The sequence below is a fragment of the Magallana gigas genome, chromosome 3, assembly GCF_963853765.1.
Source record: "Magallana gigas chromosome 3, xbMagGiga1.1, whole genome shotgun sequence".
NCBI classification, from domain to species: domain Eukaryota; kingdom Metazoa; phylum Mollusca; class Bivalvia; order Ostreida; family Ostreidae; genus Magallana; species Magallana gigas.
Window position 1 is genome coordinate 1,100,258 of NC_088855.1, and position 24,671 is coordinate 1,124,928.

Sequence of the window (24,671 nt, forward strand, 5' to 3'; positions counted from 1 at the left end):
TGTCCGTGCGCGCACGTGTTGATTTGCTAAACATCTCTAATAACAACACCTGAACAACACATGTGCATTAAGGGAAATTTTTTAAAAAGCAATATTGAACAAAAGATGCTCAAAATATTGTGCTAAACGATATGCAACCATAATGTGTGTGCTATCCGGTCCCTAAAATGAGTTTTAGAGTCGGCCCCTAAAATGATCTTTTCTAGAACGGTACATTATTTGTAAACAATTGTTGAACCAAATGTCTTTGAAATGGCAAGAGCTTTCATTTGACATCAAGAAAAGGGACTGGCACTTCAAACTAGTGGCCGAGAGGGCTTTAAAGTCTTTAAGTAATAAATTTTAACTCTTAAATGTTTTTTGATTTATTACAGAAGCAATTATGTTTATCGTAACGTTATTTATCTTCACATGATAATCGTTTGATCATTGTTGCGTAACAAGGAATTTTAATAGGCCAGGGTCCGATATTATGATCTTCAATACATGTACCTTGATATGAAGAAAAAATTTTAAAAGCAGTATTGAACAAAAGATGCTCTAAATATTCTGCTTAACAATATGGAACTATATTTTGTTTGTTATCCGTTCCCTAAAAGGAGTTAAACGTCGGCCCTTAAAATGATGTTTTGCCGATATCTCAAGAACAGTAACGAGTTTCTGAACACTTATTCCACAAAATATATTAAATTTAAAAAACCCTTTATTTGATATAAAGCAAAAAGGGCTAATACCTCAAATGAGGTATCCAGTGAGGTCTAGTATCATTTATCTATAGTCCCATATCCACATATGTTTTGTTAACGAAGATGAAAGGCAAGTTCATTTCACCTTCTAAAAATTGGCAGAAGACCTCCTCGTTGCTCGCAACGTGATCGTGTCTAGTTTATCTTATTAATCTTGGTAGATATTTTTTATCTATGGAAATGCAATATTTCATGAAAATCTCGGGAATAGTTGGCGGAACTTATGCAAATTTCCGTAGACAACACGTGCTAAAATTCTGAATAGTTCTTTAACATAGCTATTGTATTATTTATCAGCCATGACCAAAGAAAGAACCCATATTTTAGATAAATAACAAAGCGTCAACCATCTCAAAAATTCATATAGCGAATTACAAATTCAAAGCAGAGCAACATGGACCTCTAAAACGATAAAGGTAGGATCAGGTGATAAGGAGGAGTAGGCATCACCTACCGACCAGTCGCGCCCGCTGTGTGCTCATTGTCAAAATTATAAAAAAAAAAACAACGGAAAGAACCGTAGTCAGTCCGCTGTCTTATGGTGCATGCACGGATCTAGAGGGGGGGTCGGGGGGGTCCCGAACCCACCGGAAAATGAAAATTTATTAAATTTACATAGTAAAATCATCGCGAAAATATGCCTCGGACCCCCCCCCCCCTGGCAAACACAATTATATCCTTCGGACCCCCCCTGGAAAAATTTTCTGGATCCGCGCATGTGGTGTTACAAGTATGAAAAACGTCAGTCAGCAAGTGTCTGAATGAAACATTGTTCTTGCTGATTTAGTAATTGCACCGACCATATAACTTACGTAAGATAAATTTAATCGAGGTTTTTTGATATTTTGTTCCCCAATAACTTGTATGCTAGTGGCTTGCCTCGTTCAAAAAATTTTCATATATAAAGCATGCCTTTGCATAACGAAATAGAAGATGAATTATTTGAATGATTGATGTTTGTAAATGGACCTCCTGTGGCTATAATTAATCAATCTAAATTATTACCCTTATTTTAACCATCAATTTACAAATTTCGAAATGCTAATGTATAATTATGAAAAATATTTCATTGTGTATTATTCCTTCAACAGAACCCGGGAGTGTGGGAATATTTTATAATGAAGGACAAGATGATGTTAAGTGTCCTTTTGACTGTATTTTCATATGGTAGCTTGGCGTTCTCTTTTAGTGATATCCAAACTGAGGTAAGAAATTGGGATGAAAACAACTGAAAAATGTCACAATTGTTTTGTTTACGTTTCAGTTAATGGGTTACTAATTTTGTTTTTACAATTTCCGAGACGTAATAATAGTACACGGGGTACTCTTACTATCATAAAAAATCATCATCGTTTTGATATTGAAGAATTGATTAAGTTGAGGAGGACTTTTGTTTATTTTCTCCTTGTATAATATCAATGACAGCTTTTTAGATAATCAGAGAAGTCACAATTATAAAATAAAATGAGTTCTCTACTAACTTTAACTTCACTTAATTGTTTACGTCCTTTATCTTATTTTTGTATGAAAGTACATATACCATTAGATTTACAAATAATTACTGTAGTATTTATATTACTGACTGAGGAACCTTTAAATTAGGTACAAAATTGTTGACCATGTTTTGAATTTCGAAATTGTTGTATTATCATAATCTAATTTTTAAATTGCATTTAATTTGTCAAGACATAATTTCTCCCAAAAAGTCAGGAAAAAAACTTGTTCGTCCGCTTTATGGATTGATTCTTTCCATAATACTGGAAATGGGCATTGACGGTGACCTAACAACAAAACTTTATGATAAATGCGATGACCTCAATTTTTCTATAGTCAACTTTCCTTACTTACGTAGCAATATACCTTCATCACCTGCATATAGTGTGTTTGTTGCTCAGTGAATTCGATACGCAAGGCATTGCTCTTCGTATGAACATTTTTTAAGGCGAGGCAAGCTACTGTCAAACAACATGATAAAACAAAACTATCAACAGTCTATTCTAAAGTCATCTTTTTATAAATTCTATGGTCGATACAACGACCATTTCAGCAAATACAATCTTCCACTGGGTCGCATGCTGACTGAAGTTTTTCATGTTAATTATTGTTAGACCATAATTATTCACCTAATTGTCTACGGACTTTCCTGTTTTTTTCTTTCCGATTACGAAAAAGAGCACACGGCGGGTGTGACCAGTCAGAAGAGGATGCTCCCTCTTCCATGGCACTTGTTCCTTCTTCTAACTTTTTGGAAGACTGTGTTTCTCTGCATTGAATTTGTATTTTGTTTTATAGATTTTTGAGATGGTTGACGGTTTGTTATCAAAGACAAAACATTGCTAACGTAGATGTCAAATGATCAAAAAATTAACAACAAAATACTACATGTGAGTTTTATGGATTTATTGGCGATAATGGCAACGGCTGCTTGATATTAAAATGAATACAGAATACAAGGTGAACCCTGGGATCAGCTGTTCACCCGTAAAAAATTAAACCTTATTCATTAATACTTAAACATATTATATAAACCATTAAAAGTCCATGTGAGCACTACTGGTAAGCTGAAATATTCGCCACGAGACTATGCAGGCACTGCAAAATCTGCGCCACCAGTAGAGCTAACCCACTAAAACCAATAAACACACAAAGTCCAAAAACAAATTGATACCAAATTTCGCAATCAAAATCAGAACCAGTGAACACCTATAAGCAAAAAGCAAAAAACTACTTAGCGCAAGTAGGGTAGAGTCACGAGAAAATGTTGGGGGTCACGTCATCAGTCAGTGAGCACCCTCAAAATCAACTAAATAAATAAAAACAGTGGGGAGTCACATCATCAATGAATGAGCACCCTCAAAAAAAAAAAAAAAAAAAAAGCAAAGGGGAGCCAGCATAATTTGCTATTGGGCATCCCAAGCAAAAAATTTGGGGTCACATCATCAATCAGTGAGCACCCACAACACAACAATGAATAAAAACAATGGGGAGCCAGCACAATTTGCTATTTGGCATCCCAGGCAAAAAATTTGGGGTCACATCATCAATTAGTGAGCACCCTCAAAATAACAAAGTATAAAAGTAAATGGGGAGCCAGCATCCACAGAGCTGATAAAAAGTGAAAAAGGCAAGGTAGTCATATCCCAAAATAAACCAGGTAGTTGCTATAAGAGCTAATCAAGCATATTGCAGCCATGGCCCATGGTCGCCAGCTTTTGGGGTCACCACTACTCTGTCATCAGCCAGAAAATCCTGAAAGGACTGCTGAATTCTATGCAGGAAAAAGCTATTGCCCAAGGAATTTAGATGGACCTTATCCCTAAACAAGCAAGGGCTTGACTCCTGAAGTTCTGGATATCTGATATATTTGCCCCCTAACTCGAGCATGTAAGTAGCTATACAGCTATTAAGTCTCACTCTAGCTCTCTCTAAGGCTTAATGATCTACTTCCCCCCGCCATTGTAACCTAGGTAAAACCTGTGACCAAATTAATGTGGTATTAGGCAACAAGTTTTGCAATTTATCGAGACCCTTCTTGATATTTTCGCGAAGCACTACACACTTGTCTTCTGTCCAACATCATTTCCCCCATAATGGCTTTACAAGTAATGGGGCGGATCTTCAACCTTCAATAAAGACCGTACCTTGGGGCAGACTTGCTTCCATCTCATACCCCCCTTCCCCTGCCAAAACACTGAAGCGTTGAGTCTGTGCAACTGGAGATTTGCCCCGAATGAGGAGGATCTGGCATGCAAGAACGCATGCTTTATTAATGATGATCCTAAAATCCAAATTCTTTTGTGACCTACAATGATACCAGTATGTGATGCAAATAATAAGTCTTAAAGCAGCTAGTCCGAAAAAAAAATAGTATCAAACTAATACAGCCTATTGTGACAAAAAACTTGTGGCTGGTTTAGCATCTAATGTATCTATGTAAGCACTTGGACATCCACCTGCCCCCTGCTGCGATCTGATCCTCACTCCTGCCCTAGACCCAGGCATCTGTGGCTGCCCCTATGCGAAATGAATGTGTTTTGTACCTTTCGGTATCTAAACCCAATTTTGTGATAAGCATAGAGAAAACTGACATAACCTGATATCTAGTGACTGGCGTGCCCCTAGCATGACAAAAGAAGCTACCGGGACAATGAGGTCTGGCTGACATGAATGACGTGAGCGATGACACCGGGCAAATGATGTTGTTTGTAGCAAGTTTATGAGTGATCCCTTCCCCTCCTGATCGGTTTTTGAGTGTTTGAGCGAGATTTAAATGGTGTTGTTTGATGCAATTTATCTAACATTACTTGTCTGGATGGCATGGCCAACTTCCTTACTAGTGTTTTGAACAAGTTCTCCTATTCTAAAATAACCAAAAAATGCTGTGGTAAAGATAGCAGAGAAAAGTGAAGCCTCATAGTGTGATGTACAAACGGATGGTAGTGCAACTATGATTTTCCGCAATATGTCCAAGGTTATGGGTTTACGATCATCTGTATGTACTTTGGAGCGGCAATAGCCCAACAGTGTTTTCTTCACTATAAAGGATTGAGTTGTTTCTGAGACATCAGAGATTTTACAATAAAATGAGATACCTGCTAGGTATGACTTGGCTGTGCTGGGGCTATATTTGTGAATCGCCAAGTAAGCAATGAATTGTGTGAGCTGGTATGGTGTGGGAGGCCATATGATTCGATGGTTGTACAAAGTTCTGAATGCATTGAACATGCGAATTCTTGCAGAGTACAATTTCTTAGTATTATTGGCTAAGGCGAAGTTCAGCAGTGCTTGAGATCTATATTGCAGATCATCTTGTGAAATGAAATGGGCACCTTTGTCGGCTGCTCGTCGGCCCCTGGAAATGACTCTCTGAACCTTGACCATTGCTGCCGGGAAAGAGAGTCTGCTTTAACATTTTTAATGCCCTCTATGTGCTCCCCCCTGAATAATACATTATGTAATAGAGATTGCAGGACTAAAGGTCTAAGTAAATGCATAATTTGCTTTGATTCGGATGTTTTTGAATTCAAAATTGATACCAAAGCCTTGTTGTCAGTGTGCAATATAACTTTTTTACTTTGAAATTCATTGCCCCAAATGGAGAAAGCCATAACAATAGGTACTAACTCTAAAAATGTAACCTGTTTGAAAATATCGGAGTATTTCCATTCTTGTGGCCATAAAATGTAAGCCCAATGAGATTGAAATATTGCACCACAACCCATGTCTGAACAACCTGCACTGTCAGTAAATAACTGCATGTCAAAGTCTCTTGTCCAGTCAACTATCTGGTATGACGTCACCCCATTAAAGAAATCTAAAAATAAGAGCCAAGTGTGAATGTCTTTCTTCATCTCGACTGTTACTCTGCGATGATGGTGGGGTTTCGTTAGGCCATGTGTGGCGTCATAGAGTCGGCGAACAAATGCCCTACCTGAAGGAATAGCCCTAATACAAAAATTTAACAACCCTGTAAGTCTTTGCAATTGCTTGAGCGTTACTTTGTTTTTATTCAGCATAGATACCAACTCTGCCTTGAGCTGACATAATTTGTCATGAGGAATCTGAACAGTCATGTTGTTAGTATTAATTTCTAACCCAAGAAAAGTCACAACTGTTGTGCGGCCTATTGTTTTCTCCTGAGCTAAAGGAACCCCCAAGTCTGCACAGATGGAAATAAAGCCTGACATGAGAGTTGTACAATCCAATGTCCCTGACCTGCCGGCCAGTAAGAAATCATCTAAGTAATGTATAACTTCCCGACTGTTCCCTAAGTGCCCATTCTAAAAAGGATGAAAATTTCTCAAACTTGGCACAACTGCTAGCACATCCAAATGGTAGACACATATCTATGTAAACTTTGTCCAGAACTTTGAAACCTAACAAGTCAAAATCAGAAGGGTTTATTGGTAAAAGTCTAAATGCACTTTTTATGTCCAGGCGTGCTACTAAAGCCCCCCTTCCCAACTTAGCTAGCATATCGAGTGCTGTCTCAAAAGATGTGTAATTTACTGAACAATGATTGGTGCTGATGACGTCATTAACACTTAATCCTGCTGGATAAGGTAGATGATGGATTAGCCTATATGAACCATCTTTTTTGGGTACTAACCCAATGGGTGACAATCTAAGGTTAGGTAAGGGACTAGTGGTGAATGGGCCGGCCACCCTACCTAGGTTTATTTCTTTAGTTATTAGTTCAATTGCTACATTTTCAAAGCCCAATAATGACTTAAGATTACGACAATCTGTTGCATGTCTTGGGCCGTCATAAGAAAGATAAAACCCTGCGAGAACCCATGTATTAATTCAGCTGCTATGTTTTGGTCAGGATAAAATTGTAAATAATTCTGTAGCTGTGATACATTAATGGGAGTAGATGCTATTTTATTGACGTCGAAATGACTGGATTGGTTTTGGGGTGTTGGTGGCTGGTGGTGAGAAGACTCTGCTCGATGACTGTTGTATGTTTGACCTGGAAGCAAAATAGTTAGTGGGAGGCTTTACAAGCTGGCATTTGGTGGAGGGGTGGTTGAGTGAGCAGCGGAGAGACATTGATGTTTATAGGGGCATGGCCTTCTTTGACAGACTCCCCGGTAATTAAAATCATAACACTTGCCAATTTGCTCGGGGTTGTTTTTAGGGGCAAAAAGAGGGGCTTGCATGTACAACAACCATAACTCTTGGTCAACCATTGCGGAAGACATATTGGGGTTTTGCTCCTTTTTTAAGCGAAACTGAACATCATAGTCGCGCCATCCAAGGCCTGGTGATCTGCTAGCACCTAAGCGGACAGTATGAATGTATTTAAATAACGCAGTGGTGCATTCAGGGTGTACTGCAGCATAAATTGATGAAAATATGAGAAATAAATCTGTCCAGGTTTGGATATCATTAACAAGTTTGGCCTTTGGTTTACTGGCCATAGCGAGGCTACCATCCCTTACTGACAGAAATTTGGTTTCATCGTCGGGATCTGAAGCATTTGGCCGTAACTTAGCTAAGTTGACATACTGCCCATTTGATATCTGAAGTTTAATTTTGTTGGGCACATTATACCCTAACTCACAACTGTAGCTGTCCACTTAGCCTGCATGATAGCCAATTTCTGATGAACCTGACAAAGGGAAATTTAAAATTCCATTACCTGCATTTTCATCGAAGGTAAGATCAGGCTCCGTAGAACTTGATGGTGTGGCGCCTCTGTCTATGCCCGCCGATATGGCCTCGGCTAACTGTCTTAGTTGGTAGTCGCTTATGTGCACCGGAATTTTCCCGCCATCGCTAGGCGCGGATTGTGTCCCCGCAGTCTCGCCGCCTGTCGACTGGACATGGGCGTCGGGGGTTTGTCTTATCTCCTCGGGGACGTCTGGGGTTTGTCTCCTCGACCATCGTCTTGCCATGGGCTGGTGTTGTGCCTTCCGTTTAGGCATCGCTCAGAGGTAGGAAAGGGGGTATATGTAACCAAATATAAGTATACACTATGAAATTCGCAGTAAAAAGAAAATGATTAGCTTAATGACATCTAAAACAAATATGCACACATCGAGCTCCGAATAATACCGGAAAAAAGCATATAAAATGTTTAGAAATATTAATTGCGCATTAGTCTGATAAAAAGAAAGCACGTCTTACCCTTTCAAATTCAAAGCAGCGACTGATGGGATGTTCTGCATGGAGTCTGTGACGTCACAAGTTCAAGCTAATATCCCAAAGTGCACGCGATGACCAGCTAATATGCGTAAAGGTCCCCAAGGGTTAGAGGGTTATTATTATGGTGAAAATATTTAGCTTTGATAAACCGATTTAACTTCGACGAGTTAAATCCAATTATTGTCATTTTTTCATAAAAGACAACAAATTCATTATCTTATCTCAATGTTCTAATAAGTAGAACTTTTTTTGTACGTTCAATCACTTTAAAAAAGTGAAAAGGATTTGCGTTGAAGACAAGACCAGAAAAAGGTTTGATTTTGCAATTTCAAAAGAAAAAATATAAAAAGTAATTAAAATGTAAAAATCAGATCAATAATTTTCGAGTAATGTTTTTTGCTGCATCAATCACAGCCCTTTTTGACAAGCTGTAAAAATTCCATCTTGTTACATGGGTGCCACACCTCTGCCATTCAGTTAACTGAAATGTAAATGGCAGAGGTTCATCCTGTGCTGTCTAGAAAATGCTTGAAATAATGGAAAGTCACCCCCTTATTCAAAAACTATAACATCCGGCGACGTTAATACAATGCCATGTAAATTCGGGGTATTTTGTAAAGCTTTGAAAAGATGTGTTTTTGATTTTGTAGAAATAATTAAGGAAGGAGTCTTTTCATTATCAAACATACTTCTTATAATAAGAAATGCATGAAATTTTGACACAGTCAAACGGATCATATTACTTACTGATTCTATCAGTTTAATTAAATTTGACCTTTTTGTTTTCGGATAAAGGTCAGGTCAAGGTCACTACCTTTTTCCTCAACGTAAAGAGTGATAAAAATAAGTGTAGCTCTTTATAGTTCTGTAGACATTTGTTTAAGATTTGAAGATTCAAATCTTCAATGAAATCATAGACCATGAGAGTGTGTATCAGCTTATACTACTAAATTGGAATAAATATTTATACCAAAATTGATATTGCTTAGCCCGCATTTCCTCTAATTTTCTTAAATTTTGAAGAAATTTTGATTATTTTTTTATGCTTCCAATAATAAAATATTTCTAATTTTTATGTATTATGAAGAATTTATATAAGAATATAAATTGACAGAAAAGCTAATATATTGACCGTTTCATAAGAGAGAAAAACTGATTTTAGTGATTTTTTCACAAAAATCAATGTATAGAATGGGCGCTTTAAAAAGCTTATAAAAATGTTATTTGATAGGCAAATCATATTTTAAAAACATATTCTGAAACCCAAGTATCATATTATAAGTTCACATTAGTAAAAAAAAATCCAACATTATTGTTATTGTTTTTAAAATGCTAAAACAGACTCATTATATATATATAATCTGCAGCAATTCTGAATTGCGCAACATGTGATATTTTCCTCCGCCAATATTACACCAAAAATATAGTCCTTGTTCCATTCTAAACATTGATTACATTTTTCTATGCCAAGTTGTATGATAGTAAAAAAGAAAGAAAAATATACTATTTTAATTTCCTTTCATCTTGATTTAATGAACAATTAATCAAATTTACGTTTGACAAGTCGAAAACCAGAAAAGACTCCTTCCTTAAGCGATGTCATCCATCCTAACTGTTTAACCCTTGATGTGACTTCATTAGAAAATGAAATAATATTCTAATGAAATCAAAGGGAAAAAGACTTAATATACATCTTCTTTTGATATAAATATTTAATAGAGTAGGCTGTACCTATGCGTATGTCAGTAGATTAAAACAATACAAAAATAAGTCTTCAATTACACTGAAATAATATTCACGTTTTAGATGTTCACATATATATTCTAACATTGCTTTTTTTTTGCCAATTTTAAATTTAATTTTATCGATCATACACAATCACGTCAATGTTTAATGCTTTTTTCATTATTGATTTTATTCTAAATTAAATAAAAAGCTGACTTTTTGTTTGGTATTTTTTTTTAACAATTTCAAGATTAAATAAAATGGATTTATTAAAAAAATAAGGAAAATGTCCTCGAGGATAGCATCATTCTGTGTTTAAAATTTCAACGGCGTCTGGTTTTAAGTGGGGGCGATCTCAAAATATTAAAATGTACCAATTTTTTTTTATATTTTTGGAGCATTCCGAATGAAGATTGGTAAAATGGATTTATTAAAAAATTAAGAAAAATGTCCTCGAGAATAGCATCATTCTGTATTTAAAATTTCAACGGCGTTTAATTTTCTCTTTTTCTTTTATGTTATTTCTTATAATGTACTCCTATAAGGCTTCATTTTATCATAACGTCATAAAAGCGCAATGTCAAAGCTCCCCTACCCCACAACTAAAAAATTGCTTTAAAAAGATTAAATAAAAAAAAAAATATTAATGTCTTTATCTGTATTTTATTTATTGGGTTCAATTTTATAAATGATATCGAAAAATTCTCATAAAAGTATAAATCAACTGTATTATTCTGGAATGCGCAAAAACATGCACAATGGAAACAAAAGTCGGCTTCCTTAAACATATTTTAGAACATAATTTGATTATTAGGGAGAAATTTCACATATTTTGATAGAACGAATGAATTAAACACATGGTTTTTTTTTTATATATGTACACAAATTGTTCATCGGCGATGAAATCATGAAATTGAGTGACTTAAACAGATGTTCCAAACAAACTCAACAAGACCTTAATATCGAACATCTGAAAGATAATCCTCCAACATCTTCAAGTTCCTCTTCACCCTACCACTATAGTCCTGCCGGACACGTCATTACTGGTGATGTTAATTAAGTTAACAACGAAGACCTAAGATCACTTATTATGAAGGGACCAAAATATAATGAGCCTAGACCCTTCACATGGCGTCTTAATTTTATACATATCATGAATTCTATTAACGATTACGGCAAACGATGGGCAAAATCTGTAAAAGATGACCTTGATACCTTGTCAGAGTGAATTAAAAGCATCAGATGTGAATAAAATTCTCGTATGTAACGACTGAGAGGTCAAATGAAAATCAAATATCCTTCTGTTTTCATTAAAACAGAAATGAGAAAAGAACTAGATAGATTGCATGATCAGTATGTACTGGTCCCTGCTGATAAGGCAAGTAACAACATTGTCTTTGTTTGTAAGGCACTTTATATCAATTGCATTTTAAAAAGAACAAGTTTTCGATTCTACTCATGGTAATCCTACCTACACCCATAGTAGCCTTTACAAGCAGGAAATACTTCAAAATCATAAATCTGTTATGGATATCTTCAATATCCCCAATAAACAAAATGAATTTGATTTACCTTATTTGTACTGGATTCCAAAGCTTCACAAAAGTCCTTACAAACAGAGATGTATAGCAGGTTCCAGTAAATGTTCTACCAAACCTCTCTCTTTACTCCTTACTAAAATTCTTACAGTAGTGAAGGAGAAACTTCAAGAGTACTGTACAACAATATACTCTAGAAGTGGTGTGAATCAGATGTGGATACTAAAAAACTCTAAAGAATTATAAGAAACTTTGAGGTCACAAAATCTTACCAAAAGCAATAGCATCAGAACGTACGATTTTTCAACGCTTTATACAACCATTCCCCATGACAAATTGAAACCTAGGCTTTTTGATATCTTCGACAGTTGTTTCTTTAAGAAAAATGGAAGTCATAAATGTTTTAATAAAAACCATTCTTATTGCACACACACGTACTCTGAAGTTGACATTAAAAAGATGCATGCTTGAGTTTCTGATAGACAATATCTATGAAGTAAATCAAGTCTATTTTTGTATTCTTACGAAGCAGAAGTTATTCAAAAACTTAGAATTTTTCGCTTTTTCCCTTAATACGACAAAGAGCACAAGGGATGATGTGACCGGTCAGCAGAGGATGCTCACTCCTCAATGGCACCTGATCCTACCACTATCTTTTTAGAGGTCCATGTTGCTCTGCTTTGAATACGTATTTCGTTTTATGCGTTTTTGAGATGGTTGACTGTATGCTATTGTCATTTTTTCATGTTCTTTTATTTCTGTATACAATTATTTTTATCAACTACGAAAAATGCGCATTTTGATGAAGTAGACGACACTAGATGTCTTTTTCTCTTCAGCTCCAGGATTTAAAGAAAGGACAGGCAGAAATAAAAAGTATGTTAAAGGAGGTTTTATATCAACTCAACAAAACAGACAAGACAACACCAGTACCTGAAAAACCACTGGTAAATATTTACAAATGATAATTATTAAACAATCATGTATGTTCGCCTTAAATAGAACTGACAATCGTTATATAAAATGGAACTGTAAGAGATCTCGATAGTTGTGGCCATTTTTTACACTGTATCAATTTCCTTTAGAAGGAGAACTCTTTATAAAATTATAGGTAAATGCCCGAATACGCCGGTTTCGAGATAGGAACTCTCTTGTTTAGGAGGCGCAAATAACACGCGAGTTGAAGCAGAGGTGGGACACATCGTCAACGTAAACAATAGAAACGCGGCGAAATAAGCAATGTCTTTAAACGTAGATTTAATGTTAAAACCGCAACTTAAATTGTTTTTAATTGAACGGGGAATGACTGTCAGTGACTATAGCGTCCATCAACTAAGAAAGCGATAGATTTGAAATTACCGGTGTTAAAAGCTCCGGATGACACCAAAGAATTTCTGCGCCAGAGAAGTCGTATTATAACATCCCCAGAACTCAATAAATGGACTGATGATTTGAGACACGTTCCCGTTTTCTGTCAGGCCGATTTATTTGTTTATTTATTATCAAAAGCGAACGCCGGGTGGTCTCCTGCACGTCTACAAAATTACAAGTCCGAACGCGGTTATAGATTGTATCAGTCTAATCACATTCACTCTGTGAAGTGTCATGAGTTATCCCACAACTACATCTATGTAAAATCACTCTGTATTAGAGAAACCTCTCAATCAGCTGATCCATACAGGACCTGGTGCCTGCTAAATCGTGTTGATGGTAGTTGTACATCTGCTGGCTGTGAATGCACTGGGTAACTTGTGTTCAATTTTATAATTATGAATAATTCTCCACATAATTATAATAACCACTGATACTACAGAAGAAAGCAAACTTTGTGTTCAGAATCACGATAACAATTTATTATTGGCACAATTTTATGACTGCTTAATACACATACACTACATACATGGTAGCGAGTAATTATTTAAATGCAAAATAAATAAAAATACCACTGAAGGCTACATACAAACATTAGAGGTAATATTAAAATTTTTAAAAAGTTATATGGCACCAGTTTTGAGCAGTCGGTAGATACACATGTAAAATTTACTGATACATTTTTAAAACATGAATTCAAATGACAATTGAAAAGTCAGGATAATGTACTGTAAGATAAAATATTTGCATCATTGAGATACATGTAGGCTATATCAATTTTATAATAATTTAATTGTAATCTTTTTATTAAGAGATGATGGTGGATGTAAACATGTTGTGGCCCTATTGTTCAGTTTGTCACTGTGGTCAGAGAGGCATATTGATAGGAACACTGAAACATGTACTGACAGAAAATGCATTTGGGATGTACCTCGTAAAGAATCAAAACCCAAACTGCTGGATGAAATTGAACAGTCAACTGAGCAAACCCGTATTCTTCCATTTGAACATTGTTTTGACCCTACCATCGCTAATCAAAATAATCCTGATATTGATAAAATGCTTTTAGATTTAGTAAAAGGGTTTGACACTCAAATTATTGAAGTTCTTGACATGAACGTTGATAATAATAATGATCAAAATGTACCCAAAACTCTTCCACAATGTATTGCAAATTTTGATCCAAATGGAAACATATCAATTTTTGACTACCTATTAACATGCTTTGATGAATCAGATTGTACTGAAATCAACAGGCTTACTGACCACAATCTGAGTCAGTTTATTGGTATGAATACAGATGTGGCAGAATTACATCTTCTGTCATGCACAATGTTTGTAACTATAAAGGAAATGACCCAAACAACTATATTGTAAAGCAAATATTGAGTAATGACTGTACATCATTTTCAACACCTGCCACTATCTATGGTAAGGAAAGAGAAGTTTTGGCAAGAAATTTATATGAGAAAAAGTATGTCTCTGAACACAAAAGTGGTAAAGTAAAAACCACAGGTCTTATTGTTAATTCTAATGTACCATTCCTAGGTGCTTCACCTGATGGAATTTTGCAGTGTAAGTGTTGTGGAACAGGAGTACTCGAGATAAAATGTCCATACAAATTTAGAAATTACACTTTAGATAAGATTTTCAATGAAAATTATCATATTCAATGTGATGAGAATGGGTGTATGAAATTGAAAGAGAACTCTACTTGGTACATACAAATACAAACACAGATGGCTGTGACAAATGTACAGTGGTGTGATTTTGTAGTGTATTTGGAAGGTGGTGTCAAAATTGGAAAACATCAAATTTACAGTGAAAGAATATTTTTTGACCCATTACTTTGGAATTCATTGTTAAAAAAATCAAAGATATTTTTTGAGAATTTTGTACAACCAAAATTGCAAAAAAAGTAATTATTGTGTATTGTTATGTTAGGATTAATGTGTAAAGTCTCTTTCAGAGAGAAATTAGACTCATGTTGCAAATATTTTATGAACAATTATTAACTAGCAAAACACAATTATATCTGTATCATGATTGATAACGTACTTTGATTAAGTACTTAAAAATGGTAATACTATGTTTTGATTATTTATCTAGTTGAAAAATATTTACTGCATGACTATATATATATATAGATATATATATATATATATATATATATATATATATATATATGAATGTTAAACATTGCAGGAAAAATTGAAATCAAAGTGCACAAATATTGGTGCATGCTTTTCCAATTAACAAGTCATTATATAACTCTAAATATTAAAACTGATTCTTGAAAAAGAACAACATAAGGACTTCTACTTTCTCACTAGAGTTGGCATTAAGTTACAAAGAAATGCTGAAACTTTAATCATTTGATTAATAACTGGTTTAAGTGACCATGGAATTACGTTTACTATAAGCCTAAATAACTTAAGTCTCTGTATAGCCCTCTCTACGTGAATTCTAAGTTTGGCTATCTTGCGCGTCTGCTTTATTTCATTAACATTAAGGCGTTTCTTTTTCCCCCATGGACACTTTCTGGTAAAAGGAGGAATATTCAGGGTGGCTTTCTTATCAGTGAGCAGATCTCTTATTGTAAAACCTCGGTCAGCCATTATGTCATCACCCTCTTCCACAAAATTCAAAAACCCTGAATCTTCTGTAATAAATCTATCAGACACATTGCCACCATAAAGTTTTGAAACAAAAGTAAAATTCCCTGCTGGTGAAATAGCTAGCAAACATTTTGCTGTGTTTTTAGACTTATATGTACTATATGTAGCTGCTTGAGCAGTTGGAGATCTAGGTCGTTGTAAAAAAAATTCAGTACAATCTATAATTGCACGTGTATTAGGGTACTGCTTTCTAAAGGACAATGGCATATACTTTTTTACTTGTCTCCGAGATGGCCATCTCAAAAAGTTTCCAAATGTATTTGACATAAAAGTTGTCCAAGTAATAAAAATCTGGGACACCCTACTTTTAGATACACCAAACAGATCAGCAATACAAAACTCAAATAATCCTAAACGTAAGCGAACAAGTGAAAGAATAAATTCCTGATAAAAAGATAATTTTCTTGATGGACCAGGTTTTCCATGTCTGTTCCTCTGGTAATTTTTCTCCTGAGCACTGGGTGGACCTGACCAGTATTTTAATGCAGAACACTTGGCAGCTAAAATATTGAAAATACCCAATAGCATAGCAAGTGACGGTAACCCTGTGTACAACTTAACATTCTCATCATTTTTGGTAACAGTCTCAATAAAACATTCTCTTAAAAGAGTGGTCTTGTCATCAAGTTTTGCTTGAAGTTGGTGGATTTGATCAGACATTATGTTGATATCATTCATGGTCATGTCCGTTTGCACTGCTGTATCCTGGACGTTCACATCAGTAGAACCTGGTGATGTACCAGCAGCATAAACATGATCGAGGAAGGGAGGATTTGTAATACATTCCACTTTCTTCACATGCTTCACACCTGAAAATTTTTTTATAATGAGATTAAATTAAAATAAAGTGATACAGCGGGTATAATCAATGAATGGTCACACTATTTCTAATTCTTTAAAACTTGAAGCTTAAATTTAGAGTTGAATAAATAATTATATCAAAAGTCAGATATAAAAATATGAAGTTTTTTCCTACTCATTTTTATTGCGATTTAAAAAATTAAACGACAGTTAAAATATGTATGATAACAGGCTAGAAAGCATGTTTTTGATTAATAAGTAATTACCCTCAGATCTATCATGACTGGTGTTGATTTCATATTCCTCAGCAACGTAGGGGATGTTGTCTTCTTCATAATGATGAAGAGGTATGTCACTATTGCTTTCTTTTGAAGTTTCCTCCTCATCACTGATATCATCTGGCATCTGGATAGAGTTGCTTGTTTTCCTGTTAAATCAATTTCATTTTAGAAAAGGGCTAGGTTTTTTTTTATTAACAATCAAGAGTTAAATACATGTAATAGTGTTAAACATATTTTCACATTAATAACAAGCAGAAAAATCCCTAACATTTGACATGAAAATAGCTGAATTTATATTCATGACACTCATCACATTCTATAGATAAACAATGAGCTTGAAAGAAATCATAAACTTTTATAGATGAAAAGAAAGAACTGTCGTCTGCTCATTAAGTTTGCCAATATTCAACAGTCAATATTATATTATTATGAGGCATTCATTAATAACTATACCTAGTATAAGACGATTTTTTGAAATTGTTGTATGGAAATAATGTCGGAGTATTTGAGCCGGGCTCAAAATGGCAAGAACAAATTCTTGTATATTTGTTTGGCACCCAAGACTTCTCCCGTCTGCTGAGCCTTATCCATTGGTTTCTTCTCCTTTGGTCCTACTTTTTAGGCAATGAATAAAAAGTTACATCTTTCATGTGTGGATGTTTATCCAAATCTTGTAGTTTTCTTGTCGAAGATGTGCATTCTGGCACGCAGCAATGATAGACCGGCATAGTTGTCAATATAAACAAATCTGTCCCACCTTCCGGTTTACTCCGAGACAAAATTTACCTCCGCGCGCGAAGAGCTACGTCAAGGGAGGCTATCTCGAAACAGACGTATTTAAAGGGTACAATACATGTATAGTTTTTCTACTAAATAATAACTTATAACTAAACAAATTATATCTTTAAATATTCAGCAGATCTAATGGTTATATTTGTTAACCATCAAGCATCCTAAAGTACAAACAAATAACGTTAAACTTAACTCTCCGGAGCGAAATAATTCCGAAATTAATGCCTAATACAAGCTAGAACCGAATTAAACATTTAGTGAGTTTTCAAAACAGGTTCGAGAACTATGTTTTAAACACTGTGTCGGATAATTATGCCAGTGCAAAGATGGCTTTTTTGCGCCCGTCATAGGTGCATATATCGAAAAGTTCAACTGTATCCCATGGTAGACCATTGCTTGAATAGTTTAATTACAACCAGCTTTGTTAAAGGGGCATGGCCACGATTTTGGTCAAATTCTATTTTTAGTTTATATTATTTTCAATACTTTAGAAATGCATTTCTAATGATCAAATGAAATTTAAGAGTAATTCGTAGAGTTAAAAGCAAGATACAAGGCTGACAATTCTTTGTCATGTAAGCAAGGCTTGTGCCCTGTTTTTGTTTACGATGGTTCAATATACTAGTAAAAAATCTTTTTCAAGCTGATTTGTCTATATTCTTATCTATTTTAAGCATGATTAAACAGATCCTAACGTTAAAAACCTTCATTTTAGGTTTAACATTTGAATTTTCTGTTTAACATTCAAAACGTAAACAAATGCTTTGTTTACATAGCAAAGAATTTCAAGCTCAGAGTCTGTAACTTGCTAATAATTCAACGAATTACACTCAAATTTCGGTTGTTTATGAAGAATGCCTTCCTGAAGCATTGTAAATATTAAAATCGGGAAAATAATTTTTGACCAAAATCATGACCATGTCCCTTTAACTTTCTATCTTACCTGTCACGTAAGATATTTACCCGAAATAATAAATTCCTACTGGAAAATGATTTTTCCCATAAAAAGATTCCTACAAGTAATTTCTTATTGGAATACAAAAATTTCCTATAGGAATTTCAATTCAGAAAGGGTATGATAAAATCCGATAGGATATCCAAATTTCCTATAGGAAAACTACCTTTCTGAAACCTACAGGAAATATCATTTTTCTATAGAGAATATAATTTCTATAGGATTTTTTAGAAAATACTATAGGAGTGCCAATATTTCCTGTAGAAGAATCATTTCTCCAATGGAACCTATCATTTTTCCATTAGATGATCATTTTAAATGGTAAATATCTCACCTGTCAAGTGAAACACACTAAAAACAAAAGTGGTTATATACTCTCTAAACAATGATATATTATATGGTATTTATAGATTTTTCCTAAACTGCATGTTTAGAGGGTGCAAAAATGCGACCTCAGCACTGGCATAATAATCTAGCACAGTGTTTATTTTTGCTGCTGTAGTTAAAAAATTGTTTTGATGCATCGACACGTTTCCGGACATTTGAAGCTAACGATTTTTTTATCTCTTAAAGAAGCGTTACCTTACACAACAAATGTTATACACAACAGTACGTGTAGCGGATGCAAAGAATTATATATAGGAGAACTTTGCGCACCTGTATTTGTATACACAAACAACACGTCAATCAACCCGAGTGCAGAAAAATTAAACTTAATGAACATCTTGATATTTGTGGCCACGGGCAATATATAAGGATAACAACCGAACGCGTCGACTCATTCCAATTGCAAATGAGTTAAGTTATAATAAAGGGTTGGATTTGACCTTCCTCAAGTAATATAGAGGCCTTAAGCAAGGTTTATTTAACAACCTTGTGCAATTCTCTCTAGTGTTAATTTATACGAATAAATAAAAAACAAACATTAACATTATCATTGCAAAAATTTGCTAATTTAATATCAGTTGTAATGCTTTGATAGATTTGGCACAAGACCGGAAGTTCACTGAAGTTTGTAAAGAAGGTCACATCAGTCGATACTGTCCGCCTGCAGGTTGAACTATCACTGTCACCAGGAACTGAGGTTCAGTGGGTTGTAGACTCAACCATAATTGGAAGTAAGTTTCTTTCAAAAAGTCATTATTTTAAAATAAAATCATTGATTACTTTTGAAAAAACCCAGAGATCCAATTGAAACCTACAAGGAATGTTGAATGATGGGATGTATAATGACTTGTCGTGATTTTGATTTATTCGGTAATTCTATTAGTTTGAATTAAATACTCAAAGCGTTAATTTTTTTAGCAAATGAAAGTAAATTTGGCACCTCGAGTACAAAGCTGGAACGCAGTTCACAGTACACAATCAATTTGTCGAAATCAGTGGAATTTCTTGAGCTGATATCGGTAACCCCAGAAAACGTTTACACCAGGTATAACATAGATGTACAAGGACACGATTCAACAAGGTATTTCAATGACAGTGTTTGTCAGGCAGCTGTTAACCAAACCACCAACACCTCCGCTTCTGCTTTTTTTCGGTGTTCACCAGAGTTGGATACTAGAGATTCATGGTATCAAGATATCGCTCTCATAGCTAGATCTGAAAATGAAAAAGTCAGGTTCAAGACCTTAGAAATAGAGCCGAACCCCTTCATTAATGTAACGTATGATCGGAATACAACAGCCAATGGAACGGTCATCTTTTCAGACGAAATCTTGGATAAGACTAAAAGCTTTTTGTTTCTGAACAGCATTCTGACTGTGAACGTCTACGACATAGTGAAATATATTACACATAGATATACACAGGACATCAGTGCAATAAAAACGAATGGTGAGTTTGGATATATAGACAATACCTATTTGGATCCCAAATTATCGGAGGGCAAGTCTGTAACAATATCCTGTGAAGCGATTGGAAGAAACCCCCCTTCTATTAGAGTGGAGAGAGATGGGATGACAATATCAGATACAGGTGATGTTTACATTACCAGCAGTAGGTCCACGGTTTGGTCAACCTTCTATGTAACTTACCTTCACACATCGAAAGAAATTGAGGGCAAATACACATGCGTCGCAGACGGCAAGAGCAGAGAAGTGTTTCCATTATATAACATTGAGTTAAAGCCAAAAGTAAAATGGGATCTAATGAATGGTGGCAACGTTACCTACGAGGTATGCTGACTGTTAAGGGGATGTGCAGCCATCTTGTACATTTTAGGATAAGAATGTAAACATGTCTTGAACTAGCTTGTTTCTGCCTACAACTGGCCAATTTTTGTTGTTGAAATAATATGCATATAAACACAAACAAAAAAAGAAAAGCAAATAAAAAATATAACATGCACACCAACTTATTAATTGACAGCTCTAAATATAAGGATTTTCCAGTATGTGATTATATTATACACAAACAGCATGAACATAATATTTAGAACATATTTTCATTTATGAGAGAGAAGAAGGCGGAGAGAAAAAAGCTGACGGGGCAACGGTTGCTTTGCGGCATAACTGTTTATCAGGGTTTGCTTATCAAAAAGATTTATCTAATTATTTTAAAAAGCATCATACATTCTGTTCACAAATAGTTGGGGATATAGTAAAGACTTGCTAAATTCTTTCAATAATATTCTTCAAGTGTCTCTCAAATTGTTCAAATTCACATTTCTTTAAAGGTAAATATTTTTCCACAAGAAGCATGTTTTCAATTTTTCAATGTTTTCTGACCAAAAATGTTGCAAAAAGATATAAAAGCAATAAATACGAGGTCCTAAATGTCTTTTTGTTTAAAAAGTATGCACACAAGAACAAGACAATGCCTTTTTCATCACTCAGAACAACTGTCGAACTGCGCAGCTACAGACTTATTTGGAAGATTTAAAATGTGAAAACATATGAAGAGGGTTCATCGGTGACCTCTCCTCTTATCCTTAAATGTACAAGATAGGTGCACATCCCCTTTAACAGTATTTATTCGAGTTTATTAGAATTTAGCTTTAGTCAGCAATTTTTTTATTTGAGAATTAATTGCTTACAAATGATTTCTGTGTCAACACTTTCTATTATTCCTTTGTCAGCATCAAATATCAATCTCTTTGATGATTCTTGCATAATGTTTAATTTGTTTTTTAGATGTTTTGATGATTTTTAAAAAAAAAATTTTTTATATGTTTTGATAATAACCAACGAATCAGTTTGGTATTAATCTTTAAGAAACCTGCTTTGTTCAGAAGCCTTTATAAACCAAACAGATGTGGTACTATATAAATAGTGCCTGTTTGGGAGGGTAACAGTTGAAATTGACACCCCGAGAAAACCATTGTCAACCGACGCGAAGCGGAGGTTGACAATGGTTTTTGAGGGGTGTCAATTTCAACTGTTATCCTCCCAAACAGGCACTATTTATTTTGTTATACTGAATGTCTTAATTTTTAAGAAAATTTTACTGCTTTTATATAGGAATAACGTGAATTCTACAGCGAACCGTACGCGCATAATTTTCGCGCATGTAACATTTTTTAATGTTACCCGTTGCTTAGTGCGTTGCTAACGCTGAGGGTAATAGAAAATATTATTAACTGCGTCTTAACCAATCAGATTTCAGTATTTAACATGAAAGTATAACAATAAACAGTAACACTTCACAAACAGTCCAAAATGTAATGATGTTTCTTTTTATTTAGAGTAAACTTCTAGTGCTAGAAGGATCTGAGGGTCTGGATGTATCTTGCTCCAATTCTGAGAACGATACTGTTATTGTGTTTGACAAAGTTCAACGGACGACTTTGACAAAATGGACTGAACGGTTAGAGGTTTGGATTCCCTGGCCAGCACAAGCGTTGGAACCTTTCCATATGGGGTACATCAATTGTACATCAACAGACAAAAATGGGGAAAATACTTTTGTATTATACTAGTATATATGAACCTGAATTAAATTCTTATAAAGCATTTAACCCAAGTGAGGATGTTTGACATGGCCCAAAATAACCATACAGATAAATATTATCGATAACATCTTGGTTTATTTAAATGTCAATAAATCAAACTGTCCAAGTGAAAAGTTGCCAATCAACCTCCATCAAAATATAAAAAAATTAATTTCATTGACATTTTTTTATGTTCAGAAAACCAAAAATAAAGTTCGATAATACCATTCCGCATTTACATTAACTGATCTTTCTCGGAATTTCTCAAATTCACGATTAACATCCGAATCTTTATGGATTGACACTTAAAATGTTTCATATCTGCAACATTCGCTTTTAAAATATGAATAGTTTGTATATTAGCTATATCAAATATAAAACTAAAACACATGATAAACGACGAATAAAGTGATACTTTAACATAGGTTAGATTAAGGCCAAAATATACTTGATATAATGATTATCAGAAACCGTTATTTGTCAACAAGTTAAAGGTAGGATGAAACAGTAAAACTCGTCTAGTACGAACACGGATATAGCGAACTCTGGGATATAGCGAAGTTTTTTTGAATCCATTTAGCAAAACACAAACTCAAAGAAGAGCAAACACGGACCTCTAAAAAATAGAGATGGGGGCAGGTGCCTAGGAGTAGTGAGCATCCTTTGCCTACAGCTGGTCACACCCGCCACCACGAAATACTGTTTTTATTGGAAATTATTTCCCCTCCTTTCCTGGAGTGTAATGTTTGTAAATAGCTTTGTCATTATTGTTGACGTTCAATTCGTTTATCGTATCTATGAATATTTGGAAAGCAAATATATTTACAGATGTTGCAAGCATTTCACATAAACAACAGCTGTCGCAATTAATCGTTAACATATGTTTCTTTTGGATTTCTCTTATTGGCCACACTTGATTCATTATTATCTCTGTTCATCACGTATCAGAATCATTAAACACATCTGATTTGGTTCTTCTTTATTGAGGTTTACATGAAAAAATGACAATAAAAAACCGTGAACCATCCATAAAACGAAATACAAATTCAAAGCAGAGGAACACGGACCCGTTATAGATAGGGGTAGGATCAGGTGCAAAGGAGGAGTGAGAATCCTCTGCTGACTGGTCACACCAACCGTGTGCTCTTTGTCGTAATCGAGGAAAAAACGGAAAAGACCGTAGACAATTAGGTGATTAATTATGGTCAAACAATTAGTATGAAACACTTCAGTCAGCATGCGACCCATGAGTCATGCAACACGTATAAGATATATGATAATAATGTTTCAATGTTATACCATTAAATTTTTAAAGGGGCATGGTCACGATTTTGGTCAATTCTATTTTTATGTTTTTTTATTATTTACAATGCTTTAAAAATGCATTTCTTATTATCATATAAAATTTGAGAGTCATTCGTTGAGTTATAAGCAAGATACAGGGATCACAACTCTTTGTCATGTAAACAAGGCTCGTGCCCTCTTTTTGTTTACATAGGTTCAATATACCAGTAAAAAATCTTTTTCCAGCTTATTTTCCTATCTTTTTATTTATTTTAAGCATAAATAAACAGTTCCTAACGTTTTAAACATTCGTTTAAGGTTTAAAACTGAAATTTTTACTTCAACGTTTTAAACGAAACAAACGGTTTTTTTAAATAGCGAAGAATTTCAAACTCTGTAACTCACTTATAACTCAACAAATGACAATCAAAAATCGGTTGCCTATCAAAGATGCCTTTCTGAAGCATTGTAAATATTAAAATCGAAAATGTAATTGTGACCATCGTTACCATGCACCTTTAAAGTTGTTTTTAGATGAACATCAAAATACATCAATCTTTTCCATTCTGTAATCATTCCGGAAATGAAATATTGTTCATCATTTAACATTTTGAACGCATTGTTTTTTAACAGAAAGTATCTTAAGTGTACACAACATTGCATTAGTTGATCTAAGTGTATTTTCATGAGTTCTTCCAACTTTTGAATTTTGGAACAAGTACCTCCTTTAAAACCTGCTGTGGTATCTTTCTTTGCTCTTGCAGTCTTTCATTTCCCCTTTGAAATTCCGAAATTAGAGTGCTTTAAATCTCTGCATCATTAGACTTGATATTAGTCTATTTCAGTAATGACATCAGGTCATTCGGGTATATCGACGACGTATTATCAATTGAAAATTGTTATTTCCATACTTACGTCG

At 34.6% G+C, this 24,671-nt stretch overlaps 2 protein-coding genes across 3 annotated transcripts; one reads left to right on the top strand and one right to left on the bottom strand.

Moving 5' to 3' along the window:
- Window positions 1-1,834: 1,834 nt before the first annotated feature.
- Window positions 1,835-22,694, top strand: LOC105325393 (uncharacterized). The gene is made up of 5 exons (XM_011424931.4): window positions 1,835-1,951; window positions 12,499-12,606; window positions 19,520-19,655; window positions 19,843-20,714; window positions 22,223-22,694. Exons 1-5 carry the CDS (start codon window positions 1,865-1,867, stop codon window positions 22,454-22,456), a joined length of 1,437 nt encoding a protein of 478 aa, XP_011423233.3. The 5' UTR covers window positions 1,835-1,864; the 3' UTR covers window positions 22,457-22,694.
- Window positions 15,199-17,625, bottom strand: LOC105330058 (uncharacterized). 2 transcript variants are annotated; one of them, XM_066077982.1, is made up of 3 exons: window positions 17,244-17,625; window positions 16,776-16,936; window positions 15,199-16,517 (listed from the first exon to the last, which is right to left on the bottom strand). In XM_066077982.1, the coding sequence occupies exons 2-3, from the start codon at window positions 16,912-16,914 to the stop codon at window positions 15,349-15,351; spliced, it is 1,308 nt and encodes a 435-aa protein (XP_065934054.1). In that variant the 5' UTR covers window positions 16,915-16,936; window positions 17,244-17,625; the 3' UTR covers window positions 15,199-15,348. The 2 variants fall into 2 exon arrangements, with proteins under 2 accessions (XP_065934054.1, XP_065934055.1); XM_066077983.1 differs by lacking the exon at window positions 17,244-17,625 and having other exon boundaries at window positions 16,776-17,151.
- Window positions 22,695-24,671: the final 1,977 nt, after the last annotated feature.